This window comes from Cajanus cajan, chromosome 2, assembly GCF_000230855.2.
Source record: "Cajanus cajan strain Asha chromosome 2, NIPB_CcT2T_4, whole genome shotgun sequence".
In the NCBI taxonomy this organism is placed as follows: domain Eukaryota; kingdom Viridiplantae; phylum Streptophyta; class Magnoliopsida; order Fabales; family Fabaceae; genus Cajanus; species Cajanus cajan.
In genome coordinates this window covers 61811643-61831867 of record NC_138518.1, presented here as the reverse complement: position 1 = coordinate 61831867, position 20225 = coordinate 61811643, and the positions used below count along the sequence as shown (strand labels likewise).

Below are 20225 nucleotides of genomic sequence, written 5' to 3'. Positions count from 1 at the left end.
TTTATCTCAAATAGGCTTCCTATCCTATACCCTTATCCCTCTACCTATTTGAAAAGGAAACTTTTGAAGGAAAAGTGCTACTTGTTTATTGTAACCTCAAGGTGGATTTGGAAATGGTGTAACAATAGAATATTTTAGCATGACCATTAGGATATAGAAAAATTCCTCTATAATGTCTACATGTTACATGATTATATGGTCAAGTGTGGTTGAGAAAGGGGAACAAACATCAACTTGTCCGTTTTACATCCCTAGATGGACCCCTTCTCCTCAAGATTTTTGCAAACTTAATGTTGATGGTAGCTTCTTACCCCTTTCAAATCGGATTGGAATTAACTATTTTTAGAAATCATCAGACAAATTGGATCTTGAGATTCTCTATGATGGATGGCTCTAGTGTTCCCATTAAAGTTGAACTACTTGCCATAGTTCATGGGTTAGAACTCGCATGGAACAAAGGCTTCAAGCAAATCTATTATGAGTTTGACAACCTTGAAGTTATGAAGATCATTATTTCTGAACAATGTCTGAGCTTGCACCAGCATGCAGAAATAATCATGAAGACTTTTAGCCTAATAAAATATAACTAGCTAATTTCTTTTTCTCATGTATACAAAGAGGCTAATAGAGCTGCTCATTTCCTTGTTTTGATTGGTGTTAACCAAACCCAACCCTTTTGTACGTGGGATAACCCCACTCTTGCCCTTAGCTTTATTCTTCTTAAGAATAATTTAGGGTAGCTTCTCAATCTTGTTGTTATCTTTTCTCGGTTTATAAAAATAAACATGAAACTATCTTATGCAATTTTAGGAAGCTTTCTTTTATGAGAGAGTTTTTTTAAAAAAAAATAACTTCTTATCGTATTTCATTTTTATTTATCATGATTATTTATTCATTAATTAAATTTTAATATTTTAAATAGATTATCAATAAATAAAAATAATGTTATACTGATATAAATTATTTATCATAAATCTAAAAATATAGTCTATATATTTAAAAATATTTATTTATATAAAATTTAAATATGAGTTATATATTACAATATAATACATGCATATATTATTTATTATAACTTTTAGTTACATATAATAAATATTTAGTATTTACAATGTCCAAACTAAAATACTAGTGTATTACAAATTTAAAGATTTTTCTTTTGTTATTATTAGAGTAATTTTTAAACATAAAACCAACACCTTAAACGCCTCAATGTTCTTAATTAATTCCCGATCCTTCTTTTCCCTTAGTCTACAAATGTTTTTCTATCAAGCCCAAGCAATTTTATTCCCTCCTCAGTCCCACCTTATAAAAATAATTTATGCATTAAAACTTGCACATATCAAAATATATTGTTCAATAACAACTACAAATAATAACAAATACATATTAACATACTGCCAAACTCTAGTGCCAACCAATATTAGTAGTTTATATCTGTATCACAATTACAATAATCCACAATTGCATCCACAAGATAAGAAGAGTCATGTGTCACAATATGTGACAACTTTATTCCTTTTATTACAACATCATTTTCTGGTCATCATTACATATCAATTTCTCTGATATGTATATGCAGTTGCTACTGCAATGAGAGGAGACTTCCTATGAACAGCAAGGCCATTAGTTTCAGACATGTCCAAGTCCTCCCCACCAGGCAATGACCAATCAAATTGATGGACAAGGTTTGCAATTGCCATCTCAATTGTAGTCATGGCAAACACTATTCCAGGGCAACCCCTTCTTCCAGCACCAAATGGTATAAGCTCAAAATCATGTCCTTTTAAGTCTATTGAACTTCTTAAAAACCTTTCTGGCTTAAACTCTAAAGGTTGGTCCCAAGATGAAGGGTCTCTTGCAATTGCAAAAGCATTCACCAATACCTGAGTGCCAGCTGCAATGTCATACCCCTTCACTTTGATATCTTCCATGCATTTACGAGGAACAAGTAAGGGAACAGGAGGGTGTAGGCGAAAACTTTCTTTGATCACAGCCTTCAAGTAGTTCATTTGACCCAAATCATCCTCAGTTATGTGAGTGCTGTCACCAACCAAACTTCTCACCTCATCTTGCAATTTATGCATCACAGTTGGGTGCTTTAGCAGTTCCGACATTGTCCACTCCAGGGCTGTGTGTGTGGTGTCTGTACCTGCAACAAACATGTCCTAACCAAAACAAAAAATTATGAGACACCTTATAGTTACCAAACGACAATGATTTAACAATAAACGTTTCAGTTTCAATATACTATGTATACACAAAACTTCATAAACATTGAACAATTCACATGACTTATTTAGTCATGAAAAAAATATGCATGGGGAAGTCACGTAGTAGTATATATAAGAAAAACATATTCATCTAAGAAAAAAAATTGATAAAAAGTGAATATTTAATTTCCTTTTTCTCTCCTTTCTTGCTGCATATCTTTGGCAGCAAACTCTTGTACTTGACCTTTATTTTATTTTCACAATTTATGAACCTATCCTTATGTCCACAATATCAGTTAAAGCTTAATAACACACCATCCTAGGAAACTCATTATCATATACAAACTTCAAATTAAAGGTCATACACCACTGTCCAATAATAAAAGACATTACAGATGCACTAAACCAAAATATACTCTACATATTTTCATATTTAATCGATTCCAACTATGAGAAACATGTGATCCTATTAATGGCATAAGTAAGGAAAAAGCAAAACTACATGTGCAAAATCAAAACCTCACAGATCCAAAGCAGAATACAATAAAAAAATGTTCTTACTCACAAGTATCAAGGCCTTAATTGCAGTCCTATCAACAGGGTAGCCAGTACTGTTACTATTCTCCACTGAAAGCAAAACATCCACAAAATCATTTTGCTCCTCAGTATCAACATCAACATCTCTACCATTCATAACATGCTCTTCAATCACTTCACTTATAAACTGATCCAAATGTTTAGCCACTCTATGTCCTCTCCCAAACAAACCACTAACCTTGTCCACCCAATCAAGCCAAGGCAAATAATCCCCTACAGACACAGCACCAAGCAACTCCCCAAACTCCAACAACAGCTTCTGAAACTCCCTCCCTTCTCCTCCACGGTACCTCCTTCCAAGAGCCACCCTACAGGCCACGTCATTGGTAAATGCAGCACAAGTGTCAGTCAAGTTCACATGCAACGAGTCAGAACAACACTTTCTAACGTTCTCCATCATTCTAGCAGTTTCCTCCTCCCTCACACCACGAAAGGATTGAACCCTTTTGGTGCTAAGAAGGTGCAACACACTGAGGCTCCTTATTTGCCTCCAGTACTCTCCGTATGTGGAACTTGCAAGGTCTTTGGAACCGTATAAGAGGATGTCATTCATCTTACGTTGTGGCCTGTCTGAGAAGACAATGTCGTGGGTTTTCATCACCTCACGTGCTGCCTCAGAAGATGAGACCACAAGCACTGGCACGTTCCCGAAGTGAAGCAACATGAGAGGGCCATAGGTTTGAGCCAAAGCGTGGAGTGTGCGGTGTGGGAACAAACCAAGTTGGTGGAGGTTACCCAGTAGGGGTAACCTTGGAGGTGAAGGGGGTGAGTTTTTGGTGGTTGATGCATTGGAATAACGTTTGATGATGAATATTAGAGGGAGGAAGAGAAGAAAGAGGATGAAGAAAAGCATCGAGATTGAAGGCAAGTTTTCTTGGGGTATGGAACGTCTTCTTGTTGAAAAGAGAACTTGAAAACAAATATAATTGGTTGATATCAAATCTGCAACACAGAATCTGATTATAATATATGTCAATTATATAACTAAAAACAAATATAATTGGTTGATATCAAATCTGCAACACAGAATCTGATTATAATATATGTCAATTATATAACTAAAAACAAATATAATTGGCTGATATCAAATCTGCAACACAGAATCTGATTATAATATATGTCAATTATGAGAGCATTTTGGTAATATTATAGCAAGTCTAGGTGTTTTGCAGGTTGCTTTTGGAGGTATTCATGTTTGGCGCACATGCATGCTTTCATGGAGATTCTTGGAGATATGCACCCTTGGTATAGCTAATCGAGTAACTTTTAAAACATGTGTACAAGCTCGAAATGCTCGATATTAAAATTAATTAATTTTTGATAGGATAAAGTAAATAGCAAATTATTATTAAACTAACAAAGTAAATATTATTTAGCTGAATAACTTAATTTTTTAAAACATAAATAAAAGTAAATTTATAATAAAACATTGCATAAACTTTAAAATATTTAATTATCATGGTTTAAAATTCTTAACTGACAACAGTTGTAAGTTTAGAGTTCAATCGTATTACGTTGTAACTTGTGGTTTTGTGCTAAGAGATTTGGACCACTAATGTGTAACCAAGAACCGTTGTAAGTATAGAGTTCAGCGTATTACGTCTTAGCTTGTGTGGAGTTTGTGGTTTTGTGCTAAGAGGTGTGGACCACTAATGTATGGTATATTTGACCTTATTCTTTTAACTATTCAATCTGATGTAACTATATAAACAACTCTGTAATTGTATCCCGGTTTAAACATATTTTCATTTCAACAAATCCTGTGCCCACCTACACTTAATGCAGTAACATTTAGTTTTTCTGACCTTAACAGGCATTGCTTGTATTGTGAAAGGATAAATGACATTTTTATTTTTTATTTTTATTAATATGTAATTTTAAACTCTATTTTAAAATAAAGAAATTTAATCTCTTTAATTTTATAAATATGAAATCTTAGTTCTCCTATCAAATTGAAATCTATTAATTATTAAATTTTAATACACATAATTATTTTATTTTAATTTTAACTATTTTTTTTAAAACATCTAATAAATCAACCCACATAACCCGTGATAAACTGAATTTACACATACAAAAGAAACTATCACTCGAAGAAGCCTAATCCACCTAAAATAATGGTTTATCGTGATTCAGATGGAAAACCATTTAATATCCACCTGACACACTGCCACATTTTTTTATATTTTTTTACACTTGAGCAAACATGGAAAAATGCTGGAAATGCATTATTTACACATTCTTTTCGACATTCTTAATAATTGAGATTTATTAAAAATAAAAAAAAATTAAAGATGTTGAAAATTTATGAGAAAATATGTTAATACCACTTTCTCAATAGATAGACAGGCGAAAAGAGGTCTACTTATTATTTTCAGGAGACAAAGTCAATTATGAGAACTGACACATACTTCAAAATTGTGGAGACAATTCCCAAAGTTGAATGTGGACAAAACTTGGTTTAGAACGAGGCATGTAATGCACAAATATCCACTATTAAAATTAAACAAGATTAACTAATCCAGCTTTAGCTGACTTAAAGATGGAGAGAAACAATGGACGTGGGGGCCTGAAACAAAAGATATAAGCTTCCGATACAAGAAAATGAATGAATAAACAAGAATATTGAAAAAAATTACCACTATTGTTTACACACAAACTATGCTAGATACGAATCTCACTACTGATTTTTGTATACATGCAACTCAACATCATCACCAGCATGGTGATATAAAAATAAAAATAAGGGTATAAAGCGCTGTGAGCAGAGAATAAAAGTTGATCAGACTCGGCGTAATGCAGTCCCCATTTCCTCCAGAATAACAAACCCTAAATTAAGCTGTGGCTGTACAGAGTTTTCCCTTTGAGCTATCATCGAATTCTACATGATTCAATGACCTCACTAACAGCTTTATGAGTCTCAGGCGAAATCATGTTCAATGATAGATGAAATTCCTGCAGTTGAAGACGGATTTATGAGTTTAAAAGGCCATCAATTGTGTGTATAAAAGTTTCAAAAGCAAAAATGGTAAAGGTGCCCCAGGTATCGAAAATGATTAAGGTGAAACCCCAGTTACCATTCCCAACACATTTTAGTGTCTAACAAACAATATGTCAAGCAAGTTCACATTTTCATCCCCAAAGGTATAAACAATTGCCCCAAGCTACATTACCACAAATCTGTCCAACACAGGTACAAGACTTGCTAAGTTCTGGTCAGGAAGATTGTCAGCAATTGCTGCACGGATGCTCTTACTGTAGACCAAGAAAAGTACATTATCAGCCTTAAAATATGTCACAACAATTGAATCAAACAATTGAGAATTGATAAGAAATCAACCTTTCAGTGGAAAGAAATGCTAGAAGCAGTGCAGAATACGCTTCCACAATCATTTTCTCAGCTTCTTTTTCACCTTGTAGAACAGCTGCCTCATCATTCTGCATGATGAAACATAATATTCAAGATACATCAATGGCAATCAAATTTCATATATTTTCCCCCTACAGAAAGTCTTGAAGTCACACCAACTTTCATTTAAGTGTTTCTAGTATTGATAAACAACTAAACAAGTACAATGGTTACTATACATCAGATGAGACCTACAAGAACATAACAATATCTTGGAAGTTTCAAGATAATCCTTAGTTGTTTTCATATTCATCCAATTGCATTATCCACTTCAGAGCACAATCAAGTTGAGCACATTGCAACTTCCATTTTTCTTTACCTATTGCTTGTTCATTTGAATAGACGGCATTTTTTTTTTCTTGAGGATTGTTAACAACACTCTAATATACTCTTCTTAACACATTCACTCTCATTAGTTAGAATTTGTTGAAAACTACACAATCGAGAGAGGGTCATTAAATAGGGTGTGAGACTCGTTAAATTTTGTGTTTTCCACTAAATTTCAACCAATTGCAGTGTGTTTAAAACAGTGTGTCATGTAGGGTGTTGCTAGCATTTCTCTTTTTCTTTTGCAACTATTTCAGTTAAAGTAACTAACACAACTCTTCATAATTATTCATACATGATATGGTAAACAAGTTGGGAGAATTAGCCATATTTTCCACTTAGAGAGAAAATGTGAATAAACATAAGAACTGTCACAAAATTTCTAAGAACATGCTACCCACCAGTACAAACTGCTTATCTTCCCCAGCTCCTTCACTTTCACCCAGGTTAGCCAAGAATATGGAGCATAACAATTGAATAACATCCTTCCGAACCTCCTGGTGCAAGCCTGATGAGGAAGGTAGCAGAACACTGGCTGCTGCAAGCCGTGATCTGCAGAAAACCAACAGCATGTTTGAAAGGGTTTTGAAAAAAAAAAATACAATATTAACGAGATGCACTTTATATTATAATGCCAAGAGCTTCTTTGGAAATTTGTTTCTCCTTAACATGTTGTCAATCGTATATATAATCCAAAAAATAATACGAGGTTTAAGTGATTGAGAAGACATTATGTTCTTTCTTCCATTCATTAAATAAACATAAAATAAATCAAATGGATTACATTTTAGACTTTATTAGTAAAAAGAGGATAGTTCATAGTTGCGTACTATGATAAGACATTTATAAAAGGACCAAAGAAGATACAAATCTTAATTCTACATTATAATTATAAAAGGCTGAATAAAAGCGTGATTCAGAAACACAAAATCCAGATACAAACAGATATATAAGTTGCACTCAAAAAATTGAGGTAGGCGATGTAAGAGACATAAAATGAGAAAACCTTTTTCAGTGAGTGAGAAGAAAAAATATTGACCATTAGATCTTATCATGAAAGGTCAGGATTAAAACATAAAAATGACAACTTTTTAATGATCGTGTGACTAATTAATTTTCGATCATGACCATCCATGTATATTTTGTATAGTTTTCTCTCTAAATACATACGTACATACATATAAAAAGTTATTAAGTGGAACAAGTGCCCAAGACTTACTTCAAACGTAAGTGGATCCCTTCAATTGTTTGAAGTAAAGCTTAAAATAGGAAAAAACCACTCAAGGAAGAAAACAAATAAATCTCTAGTTAATGCAGCTCTATCCAGTCCAGAAGTTGTTTAACTTACCTGTTATGACCATCCTTCTCAACCAGGTTGACGAGCAGACCCAAAATAGCAACAAGGAAATCTAACTCATGATCAGTCAGATGCTTATCAGATTGATGATTTTTTGTAGTTCCTGCAGCATTTTCTTTTATCTGAGCAAAGGACAACGATGAGCTGAAAGCAGGGAAATGACCAGCAATTAACATAGACATGGTCTCCAGTCCTCCATAGGTTGCAATTTGCTTACAACCAACAGGGTTGTCATTGGTCAAATTCATCAGCACCTAAAATAAGACAACATTAGTTAGTGTATAAATTGCAACTAACTTCTGCATGAGAAAAACCCTGATAGGATCTAATAAAAAGAGGACATAAAAAATTTTAGTTTTACAGATAAGACTATCAGTATATATAAACAAAACAAGAATTATATCCAGCAAATACTTCTCTAAAAGAATAGTATAGCATATAACAGTGACATTGAAAATTCAAGATTGCAACCACACATTAAACAAAAACTCTCAAATGGTCTAACAGGGAAGCAAGTTCTCCAGACCTCAACCTTCACTCAATTACCCAAACAATATGAGAATAAGTGTATCTAAATGATACATTGAACAAACTAGATCAAATAAAATACCTTTACAGCAGTAAGAAGGCAGTCAGTTAGAAGGCTGGAATCTTTTTCATCACCAACATCAGAACTGGAACAATTGACGTCTCCATTACTTAATTCTTGTTGGATCACATTGATGTGAGATTGACATTCATTTTCAAACTCACTGATTGCTACCTCATGCTTTTTAGAATGAGACTTTTTCTTTTTTCCTGATAATAGGTCCCACTTAGAGGGTGCAATGTCATCCTCGTCAAATGCAAAGGGATCTTGGCTATCATCCAAGATTACAACTGGGGTACCTTCCATAAAGCGAACATTCTTCCTGGAACTATTTTGTATCGTGGATGTTTTACAATATGAACTCTTTGATGCACCACTACAAGACCCAGATGTGGAAGAACTGACCCTCATCTTTAGTGAATGAGTATCAGTAGTTGAAGTGCTGGGTGTCTCAGAAATGGATAGCGAACTTTCCAACCGATTACATGTCAATATTCGGCTGATCTGAGAAGCATTAGAACTCTTAATAGAAGAGGCTCTCTCTGCACCATGGTACTTTCTACTGGAACTGATGGATAGAGTCTCATTCTCTACAAATTCAAATGAAGGAGCATTCAGAAAATCTGAAGACTAACTTATTTCTACAATAGCAAGTCACCACCAATTATTCGTTTAGAATGTGACTACAGCACATAACCCAAATACATGGGAAGAAACAAATTATCTTGATAACATTTTCTCAGAAAACTACATTTTCTCAGAAATTTGCTCTATGAAAACATTCAACCTATGAGAAAGATATGCTGGAGTCTAGACAGAGTAAATTCTGTGTCAAAGTCCACACATGATCATCAGCTGAGATCCATGACTCCAAACTTCAGTTTCAACCAGTAGAGTGGACTATTATAGGCATAACAAGAAATCTGAAAAATCTGCAATCCAACCCTAATAATGCTCACTCTCTTTTGAATTAAAACAATAATTTTCTTCCCAGCAGAGACAACAAAATTTAATCAAGGGTTTAGAGATGACAATTTTTAACAGTAAACCCTTATAGTAACTCTGTGAAGCTCAATAATAAAGCTAATGGCATTTCTTACTGATAAAAACTGAATTTCTGATAAATAAAAAAAAAAAAGGGGGAGATTAACTCCTTACAATACAATAACACAAAATGGTGAAAATTAAAAGATAAATCTAGAGTTCTGCAGATGTACAGAATCCCCAGGCCATTCAGATAAATCTAGTGTCATGCCTACATGTAGCACCTATCCTTCCCTGTTATATTCTCATTTCTCCCCAACAGATTTCCCACCTCTCACTATTCCTTGCCAGTCCAGCATTCGGTTATGCTCCAGACTTAACAACATGAATATTCCATATAATGACTGTTCTCTCCTCTTCATCCATATGCCTCATTAAAAGAGATGGGAAGCAAAAGGCTATGTTAACCTTTTACTTCCCATGTCTTTGCAAATACCATATGCCTCAGTAATAGGGGCCTATCAATCTCCAAAGGTTAATAAAAACAGAGCAAGAGATAATAGTTATCTCCTAAAAGAGGGAGACAATTCTACAAATAGATCCTGTCTCGGTGAAAAGAGGAGTATAAATGTTCTACAGTGGTTTGGCAGATTTCTGCATACTCCAACCAATAATAACAATCTAGTACCTTTATAGTCTCTGAGCTGATCCAATTCAGAATCATGACTGACCATAGAGAAGGGATCGCAAATCTTGCTATCATTGGATGCAGCAGAGGCACTCCGACGTAAACATAGATCTACAAGTTAGAAGATTTTTGGCAGGGATGAAAGAGGGAGGAAAAGCTTAGAACCATCAAAAACATAAATTAAAGGAAAATAAAGTAACTAAAAAGAAAAAGGCAGCAAAAGCCAGAAATTATCCCTTTTGGTGGTCATTACCTGAAAGGATCTTTATGATAGCTATAATCAGCTCTGTAAATGATATTGGGGGGCCCTGAGAACTCAATTTTCGTTTCATTCCAAGCAAATGAGTCTATAATGAGAAAGTAAATGTTAAGATTGATTGATTGATAAATCAACAAGTTCACCAAGCTAGAAATGCAACAAACCTATGCATCATGTAATACAGGTGGAGAAAGTCACACAAGTAAAATTCCAAATAAACAAGTAAGTTTATAAATAAACAGGCAAAGAACACATGTCAACCTGATTGTCGTTGCTTAGGAAAGTAGCATTTTCCATTATCTTCAAGCACTTGAGAAGCAAGGTTAGGCTCTTCATTTGTTTGTCATGTCTTGAATCTTTGGTAGAGAGAGAACCATTGCTAATCCAATTCTGAAAGACAAATGACAGCTTTAAGGCAATTGCTACTATAATTTCTCATTTGAGGCAGCAAATATAGAGGCATTTGATCAAATATTATCTAAGAATTAAGGTTAAAACATTATTTGTGCTTAAGAATGATATTTTAAAAGTAGGTTAAAAAGAATTGATTTTGTTTGAATGAAAAAGTACAATCATTCTTGAAGAATAAATATAAATATTTTTATGAGTCCCACACCAAGAATCTATTTAACAGAAAAGCTAAAAAAAATCTTTCTATTAAACCCTATTTGACTTATAGCATAATTAATCGAGTCTAAAAAATTACCCAAACATTCATGTTACTATCAAAATTGTTCTTTTATCAACAAAACGTGATTTTGAGAACATACCAAAAAGACTAATAAAATAATTGGTGATGAATCAGCAAAATACAATATCTCAAGTCAGATAAAGAAAAAACTATCAGAAATTACTGTTTTAGACCATCTCTGTCAATTTCTTTTTGCCAAAGTCTCGTCATGTCTACTGCAAGTACAGTAAAGCATATATGAGAACTAACATACAAGCTCACACCTCCAAATCTGAATGACAATTCATGGTGACTTCAAAGACTGCATCAAGTCCTCCATGCTCCCTTAATTTTTCCTTGAAATTTCCACCTGTCTTACGTACAGCACCAGAGGTTTCTGAAAAGAAAGCCCATAACATCCCAAAAAAAGTTAGAAAAGAATACTCTGAAGTTGTTTCAATAGAGACGTTCCATAACAGAATATATAGTCAGCAGGACCACAGAACATTACAAATTTTAATGATGTTAGTTCCTGATCAACTAGAAGCATCAAAAATTACTTGTAGGAATTATAACTTTTTATGGAGAAAGAATACAACAGAAATCATAATTTACAGGTGAAAACAGTAAAATCTTGATTAATTTGGGATGGAAATTCACATAAAAATACCCACTATAAAATTCAGAACATATTTACCCCCTAGAATTTACATTAAAAAAAAGGCAGATTCCATCAAATTAAGCACCACTGTGCAGAGAACTCAAATTTTATTAGCATGTCAAAATCAAGATGACACCTTTGGAAACTGGGAAGAAATAAAATGAATAAGACTGTTACATAAACTCATAAGTTGTAAGTAATGTGTTCTTTAGCATATTGCTTTACTAAAAAGATAGTATATATCAGTATATGTTAGCAGATTTGATTCTCTCTTATTACTTTTTTGAACATGATATAATAGAGGGAAAAGAACATCTTCAGCCTATAATACTGTGGAAATAAATGTTCTTTACAATACCATCAAGAGAAATGGCAGACAGACAAGCCTTCTCCATAGTCAACAATGCTAACCATTTTGGGCATAACTCTGGTCTCTCCACCCTACTGTCATTCTGACATGTTTTTAGCTCTTTGCAATTTACTAGAATTTCTTGAACTTTAGAACAAACTTCCATAGAGCTGGAGTCCAATCTTCCCGTCATATTTTTTAGCACGTCATCATTCTGACGCAATGATAGAAGTTTAGAGCCAAATTTTGGTGCTTTGTCTTTAATAGTTGTGGAGACAATTGGTCTTAACAACTTGATTAGAAATTGAACACAACTAGGTGATTCAAGGAGGTGATCATCTTGGCCCTGAAACAAAAGCATACCCAGTAAATTACACAATTATTGTGATGCTTATATTTCCCAATGCTTCTCTTATTATTCATAATCATAATTCTCTGACTGCAATTCCACAAACAAAAGAAGACTTACATCACTGGTCAAAATGTAAAAAAGGGTTGCAGCTGCAAGATTGCTGGGAGAATCATCAAGACTGAGGCCCAAAACAGCATCAATTATTGTCTTTGCCAGCCTAGAAAGCATAAAAATCTGGGATTTATCAGCTAAACATCGATACTTGTATATTTCCTATATAAGAGTGAGTTCAATCCATGTACTCAGTTTAAAAATAAAATTTGAATGAAGATTTACAGAAATGGAATACACACTCAAATTAGTCCTCAAAAACACTATGTTCGTCACTCCATTAGTCCTCCAAACCTTTTGGTGACCAAATAAGTCCCTAAGATTTAAGTCTTCATCATATTAGTCCTCCAAAGATTTTGTAACCAAGTTAGTCCTTCAAAGATTTAATCTTATCAGTTATTACAAAATTAGTTCCTCGCAGATCTAAAATATCATCCCTATGGCAAAAAATAGGTGTACAAAGAAACTATGAGGGACTAATGATTTGGTGGCAATTAAATCATAAAAGGATCAATTTGGCGATAGAATCTTAGAAGGGCTAGAGCTATGACAAATAAATAAATAAATCTTTGAGGTACTAAAGTGTTCACAGAAAAAAAAAAGAAAAAAAAATCTTGTGGGACTAATATCGCAACTAATTTTTTTGGAAGACCTAATTGAGGGTTTTCTCTAGAAAATACTACCCTGCCACACTCACAACGGATGAATCTTTTTAATCTCTGAATACTAGGTCAATTGCATAATACTTAGGCAAACGATAACAGCAATATCATGAATCTTTATAATCTTGCGAATCCTGATATGGAATATTTTACATTATTTAAACTATATATCAAATGGCAGAAAAGTCATGCACGGCGGATAGCTCGAGTAGGAAGCAAACTTGAGGTCCGCAATTGATTAATTTCACACACAAAAGGGGTATGAAAAAAAAAAAAAAAAAAACGGCAACAAAGTCCCATAAGTGAAATAAACAAGCGCAATCCCTGAGCACCCTAAAATATCTAAGCAAGCCACATTTCTACTTAAAAAGAGATCTCACGATGAAATCTACCCACACGGCAACGTTAATACCAGAATCATAAACGGAACAATTCAAATCCAGAAAGAAATTTAAAGCTCCAAAATCCAACAGCGCCAAGAAATTCAAAAACCAGACACATCCGGCGACGACCCACAAAACACCCCACGACACCGCCCGGCCCAAATTCAAAATTTTGAAGGAAACCCAACCCACAAAAGAATTCAAAAGACCAAATTAAGACGTTAAAGATTCAAAAAGAAAAGAAGAGAAGTGACACACCCTTGAGTCCTGAGAAGCCTTCTCTGCTGCATGGTGGCGCAGATGGACAAGAGGGAGAGCAAGCTAGCCCTTCTGATCCGCAGAGGCTGGCCCCTGCGGAGGCCGTCGAGGGCGAAATTGACCTCGTCGACGTGCTCCATCATCTCCCCGAACTCCTGCGCCTCCATGAGCGTCGAGGTGGCCGTAATCCCCTCCGGCGCGGCGCGCCTCGGCCGCTTGGACTCCCTCCCTCCGGCGGCGGCGCCGAAATCGGGGATCTCGGAATCGAAGAGCGGCCAATGGTGCGAGGAGGAGTCCTGCGAGGAGGAGAAGGCGAAGCCGCAGAGAGGGTCGGAGTCGTCCTGCGAGAGCGAAACGTCGTCGTTTAGCGAGGAGCACGTTCCCGAAATGGAGCCCTTGCGCCGGCCGTAGGTGCGGACGATCATCTTCGGCGGAGATCGATGGGGTTGGTGGCGGCTGGCTAGGTGGAGGAGGAATTGGGCATCTTCAAGAAAGGGGCTTTTTCGGAAATTGAAATTGGAATTAGGTGAAGGAGGATTTCAGCTGCCTCTGCTTCAGTCCAACGATTGAATTGAATTGAATCGGAAGTGCTGTTGCCTCAATTTCAATTGTTTTGTTCTTCTTATCAAATTCCGTGCGATTTTCATTTTGAATCCATGGGCCAGTGTGGTTTATTTTATCCGGTTACAAATGTAAACCCTTTGGGAGGTTACTTTCGCCATTTCAAATATTTCGCAAATCCTTTCTCTGTATAGTCTGTAGTGTGATCCAAAAACATTATTTGCCTACTATTTATATATATATTTTCATTCTCACCATCAAGTTTTGATTTTCATTATTATAAAAAAACTTATTTTTATTATTTTAAAATTTATCAACATTATTTTAGTCTTTATAAAATAAGTAATCTTTTTTTGTCTTCATAAATATTTTTTATTTTTAGTTCTTCCAAAATTTAAATTATTGTTTTTCATCTTTGATAATCATTTTAAAGTATATTAGATGGGTTGAAGCAATTCGTATCTCTAATAATTATACACAAATAAATATTAGAAGTTGTAGATAGTTATTCAGAAATGATATAATTTATTTTTTTACATTCAAGGAGTATAGTGATCCATTACCTAGTTTTTGAAGGATTTTAAATGGTAGAAAAAAGAAAAATAAAAATAAAAATGGTGAGAAAAAAGAGTAGTTGAAATAGTTATAAAGATAAAATTGTCAAAATTATATGGAGACAAAATAGAGTAATTTATATTTTTTCTTCAAACTATTCTCACTTTTTGAATAATTTTTATTTTATTATTATTATAACTAGTGGGATTAAGACACTTCGTGTCTTTACTAAAGATAAAGATAAAATAAAAATAAAAATTAAGTAATAAAAGTATATTGATCAAACTGGTATTATAATTAGTTCATTAATTTCAAGTTCTTGAATTTGATTAAAAATATTTTTTTTTTAAATATAAGAATATAATGGTCAACAAAATGTGAAAACCAAGATAGTTATTAGAAAGAATATCCTTTTATATATTAGTATAGATATATAACATTTATTTTAAGGATATATAAAAAAAAATTAAAAACCTTACATGCAAATAAAATATCACATAAAGTTATAGATATCACTTAAAATAATCACATAATATTTCAATTGCATAAATAGTTAAAAAGAATTACATAATAATATAGACTAAAATCATAATTTTAAATCTTCAAATGATGGAAAATAAAGAAAAAAAATGTATAAATATCAAAATCAAAACATATTCATCATATAAGAACTAAAAATATATTTAAATATATAAAAGAAAACATAATTTATTGTTATTTATCATCTAATTTATTATTTGTATAATTTTTGTTGATGTGAAAATCCTATAAGTCTATTATATATAATAAATAAATAAAAAATATTTTGCAATACCACCAAAAATTTTATTTTATTTGAATTCATAAAATACATAATAATAGCAATTTAAGATATTAAGAGTCGTCTATATATTTGTTTTGGTTTTGGTTTTTTCTTCCTTTAATTGTCGTCGTTGCACGCTTCATTCTACAATATGTTACCTTATGTTGATTCTCTCATAAAAGGTTCACCTTCAAAAGAATTCCGTGTTCATGCTAAGTTTTTGTTTTTTTTTTTTTTGTTTGCATGATTTATACGAAGTATAAGATGTTCTCTTGTAATTCATCGGACGCATCAACGAACTACATAAAAAAATGGTTGAGAGGAGGAATTTGTGTGCTGCTAATTGATTCAAGAAAGACAATAAAATTTGTTATTTGATTTTAAGATATTTTCATATTCAAAATTTAATTTTTATAAGAATCTCTTTTTATATTAATTAAGAAATCAAATTTTAAAAATAGTTAATATTCATCATTGTTGAAGAAAAAAAATAATGATTGTTCATATTGTTTTGGTTCACATAGTTTATTTTTTCATAAATAATTCAGCAACATGAATTTTATTTAGACTATGTAATATAATTAATTTCAATTAATATAGATTATTTTTAACACAATCATGCAAAGTGAAATTCAAATTTATATAAGTTATTTTTAAAATTAAAATGTAATTTAATTAATATAAATTAATGACAACTTTTGGGATGTTGTTGTTGGATATTTTTGTAATGTTGGTTTAATCGCAATAGAATTATCAACAATTAGTAATGTTAGTATTGAAGCATTGCCTGAAGTTGAAATTTAACAGTTGGTTTTGAAGAGTAAAATTATCATGCACCAAATATGAACGTCAAACCATACTAATAATCATAAAAACATAGATATATTAAGGTCTAAGTTTTTAAAGACTTGAATACATATGGTCTGAAATTTGAAAGAGATAAATATATATGCTAAGATAGTTCAAAGAGTAAACAACAGGAAATCATAACATAAATTGCTTGTGCTAACACAATATGATTTAGAGAAATCACTGAGGAGGAAAATCATCTGAATAACGCTGAAGGTGCCAATTATACATCTTATCTAGCATATAATTATAGTGCTGTTGACGTTCATCCATCTCTTGTAGTCGACGATCCATACACTGAATGACAGATAGGATATCAGCATTGTCTACCTGTACATATGATTGTGTGGTGAAATGTTGGTCCTCTGTCTCCGCTTCCTCTGCTTCAAGTGCTACCTCCTGAGGAACAGGTTGTTGCTCGGGTACATCAGTCAATGACTGCAAGGGGAAACACCATGTGGTTTCATCCTTGAGTGTATACTGTCGGTTTGGTAGTAAGTGGTGCACTCTAGTTTGGCTAACAATGAAATAAAATTTGTCATCATTGTCCTTAGTAATACAATACATTGCATAACAAGTATTAAAATTAATCCTTCTAGGAGCTCCGATATCCTGCAAATGGTCCAGAAATTCGCTATAGCCCAAATTTTTAGCAATTGTAGTTATCAAGCCCCCATTGACAATATTGTCAAATCTAGTGTTTGAAATGCTTTGCAATTGTCTAGCCAAATATGCATCAGAGTTGATCTTTTCATCCCTATTTTTCATCATTGCCCATATAAAAAGTAAATCAGTTAGGCGTACCTTTCCCTCTGAGTCGCCACGACCTAGAATAGTAGATGCAATAAACCTATGCATAATTCTAATGGCAGGGTGGCGAAATGTAGACGAATTGCATTTACCAGCCAACCATTGTCTGTGACCTGTTACAGCCCTCCAAAACATATATGGATTAAATGATGTTGGGTTTCTTTTTTCCCCTCCAATTTGAAATCCAAAGATAGCATTGAATTCCTCCAAATTGAGACGATGTTCTATATTAAGAAGTCTAAAGGAAATCAATCCTGGTCCACAATTTGCCCCAGTCAAAATTTCAGTGTGGAGAGTGTAGACACCCAATTTCGTCTGGGAGCATACAAACAAAGATATGGACATCTATCATCAAAGAATTGGAGCTCCCAAGCATGCAAACAACAAGACAAGACATCAGAATGCCTAAAGCCCAAATACATTGGTTTAAGTGGCCCGGAATGGGCTGTTCCAAAATCGGAACGGCCCGTTCTAAGTCACAAAATAGGCCTAAAAACCTAGTCTGGAACGGGCCGTTCCAAACCAGGCAAAAGGCCTAAAAATAATAGGCTAGAACGGGCCGTTCCAAACCTAAAAAGGCTTACAAAAATCTGAACCGGAACGGGCCGTTTTGAGGTATCAAAAGGGGGCTAAAATTTGTAACCCAGAACGAGCCGTTCTCATTTCGGAACGGGCCATTCTCATTTCGGAACGGGCCGTTCTGGTTCCCGGAACGGGCCGTTCCAATTTCAAAACGGGCCGTTCTAGGGTACAAATTAACACACAACGGCCATATCCAGAACGGGTCGTTCCGATTTTGGAACGGGCCGTTCTGGACCCTTTCTGAAGTCTATAAATAGACTGCTGGGGCTCATTTCTCAGAACTCCAAAATTTCGTCCAGACTCCCTAGAGCACGAAATTTCTCTTTTTTTCTCTCTCCCCCTCTCTTTGTATTTCTTGAGATTTTTGTGAGGCATTGTAGTGTGAAGGGTTGCCAAAAAGCACCCAAATCTCCATCTTTGAAGATTAATAGAGCTCGTTCAAGAGGTATTTCAGCTAATTTTCTTCTCTCTCGTTTATTTCTTATTTTTAATAAATATTATTTATAATAAAAATAATCATGTAGACATTTTAGGGTCAATCGTATAATTTAAATTTCAAACATGTAAATAATTATTAATAAAAGGGGAACTAATATTTAATTTATTATTTCTTATTACGTTAACTTCATCATAGGGTACCGATTTAGGGCGCTGTAGGGGTGCTTAATACCTTCCCTACACGTAACCGACCCCCGAACCCAATTCTGGTTATCAAGGCCATTATTGGATTCTTTTTAAAAACTTTTTCTTTTTCCAATGTTTTGAGTAAAACATTGGTGGCGACTCCATGAACCATTTTTCAAAATCATTAATTAAGGATTAGTCTGGTGTCCGGGCATTCCTTAATTGATGAGATCTTTAAAAGGATGTCTAAACCATTAGCCGCGAGATCGGAAATTTTCGGGTTGCGACAGATGGCGACTCCACTAGGGACGTTTAAAGAGGGTCAGGCCCATTTAATTGATGAAGTAAATAAAATAAAAATAATAATTTAAATATTTTTTCCCCTTTATTTTATTTGTTTGGCTTTAATATCTGTTTGTTTGTTTATTTAAATTCTGCACCTGTTTGAATAAAACTATACACAATCCTTTGCACACAACAGTTCCCCCTACACCCGGGGGCATGAGGGTAATAAACATAGGGAGTGGTTGACGTACGACCGGCCCAAGTTTGGCCTTGGAGCCTGCGAGCCTTGTCGGAAATCACACTCAAGGTGATAACCGGTTACTCTAGCCTGAAATACTGCGATAGACCTTAGAGTTTGCCAGGTGACGGCGACAGAGATACTGAGTCCCTATAATGGGGGCACCTTGGGGGCCTTAAGACCAGTGAGATTAGAATTGTCCTATACAATGCACTTTTCTTGCAGGGACCACAGACCAAGGATTTAAACGTGACTGTTCGTGGGTGTACATTTGTTTGAGCATATGTGTGTTGCATTTGTTTGTGTTTATTTATTTCAAATAGGTAAGAATTACAAACAAATAGATATTAAAAAAAATGATAAAAATTTTAACTCCCTTCTATATACCTAAACCTCAAAGCATCATATAGGATAGTTTAATTTAAAAAAAAAAAAAAAAAAAACAACAACAAAGACAAATAAATATATACAAAAAATCATGCATCATAACCTTTAGCCAAAAACATGATAAAATTTAGGCAGAAAATAAATATCATGCATCTCCTAGGATAGTACATTAGCATACATTCATTAGAAATGGAAGGCACATATAATAGTATGCAAAGAATGTTCTCTAAACAAAAATCAATGAGAATGATATCCGTTGAATTTCTCATATGTCTTTGCATCCTATTTTATGTTTCATATAAATAACATGCCTTCCTTGTAAATAATAAATAAGAATAAAAAGGGAAATCTAATTTGTGCGTGTTAGCCGGATAATGGAAATTACTGTAATCAAATGCAAACCTGACACATCAAATCGGGGAACACTTATCAGTAATTGGGGGCATCACACGCCCAAATTGGCGATTCAAACATCGAGACTTTTTCATGCGGAAACAATAATTGCCGGGATAAGAGGAATGATCAAGAATGGACGAATCCTTGCTTTTTAGGGAATTACAAGACAAAACTCAATTGAAGAATAAAGACATTGCATACAAAAACCCGTTAGGATGAAAACCCGTAAAGGGCATCCTAGGCAAAAATTAGGGTGAAAAAAAAAAT

General features: G+C 33.9%; 2 protein-coding genes across 2 annotated transcripts; both read right to left on the bottom strand.

The window, feature by feature from the left end:
* Positions 1-1340: 1340 nt before the first annotated feature.
* On the bottom strand, positions 1341-4088 carry LOC109804678 (cytochrome P450 736A117). The gene is made up of 2 exons (XM_020366509.3): positions 2779-4088; positions 1341-2168 (listed from the first exon to the last, which is right to left on the bottom strand). The coding sequence occupies exons 1-2, from the start codon at positions 3661-3663 to the stop codon at positions 1557-1559; spliced, it is 1497 nt and encodes a 498-aa protein (XP_020222098.1). The 5' UTR covers positions 3664-4088; the 3' UTR covers positions 1341-1556.
* A 1292-nt stretch (positions 4089-5380) lies between these two features.
* LOC109804841 (wings apart-like protein 1) lies at positions 5381-14614 on the bottom strand. The gene is made up of 13 exons (XM_020366720.3): positions 13870-14614; positions 12573-12672; positions 12113-12449; positions 11378-11490; positions 10685-10813; positions 10418-10511; positions 10165-10275; positions 8514-9082; positions 7895-8157; positions 6948-7098; positions 6151-6248; positions 5984-6065; positions 5381-5765 (listed from the first exon to the last, which is right to left on the bottom strand). Exons 1-13 carry the CDS (start codon positions 14292-14294, stop codon positions 5682-5684), a joined length of 2556 nt encoding a protein of 851 aa, XP_020222309.1. The 5' UTR covers positions 14295-14614; the 3' UTR covers positions 5381-5681.
* Positions 14615-20225: the final 5611 nt, after the last annotated feature.

Excerpts from the sequence above, each read along its gene's own strand:
- LOC109804678 (XM_020366509.3), bottom strand. The coding sequence starts at position 3,663 with ATGCTTTTCTTCATCCTCTTTCTTCTCTTCCTCCCTCTAATATTCATC. Across the intron at positions 2,169-2,778 it reads CAATTAAGGCCTTGATACTT|GACATGTTTGTTGCAGGTAC; the intron begins GTGAGTAAGAAC and ends TGTTTTGGTTAG.
- LOC109804841 (XM_020366720.3), bottom strand. The coding sequence starts at position 14,294 with ATGATCGTCCGCACCTACGGCCGGCGCAAGGGCTCCATTTCGGGAACG. Across the intron at positions 9,083-10,164 it reads TCAGCTCAGAGACTATAAAG|AGAATGAGACTCTATCCATC; the intron begins GTACTAGATTGT and ends TTGAATTTGTAG. Across the intron at positions 6,066-6,150 it reads GCATTTCTTTCCACTGAAAG|TAAGAGCATCCGTGCAGCAA; the intron begins GTTGATTTCTTA and ends CTTGGTCTACAG.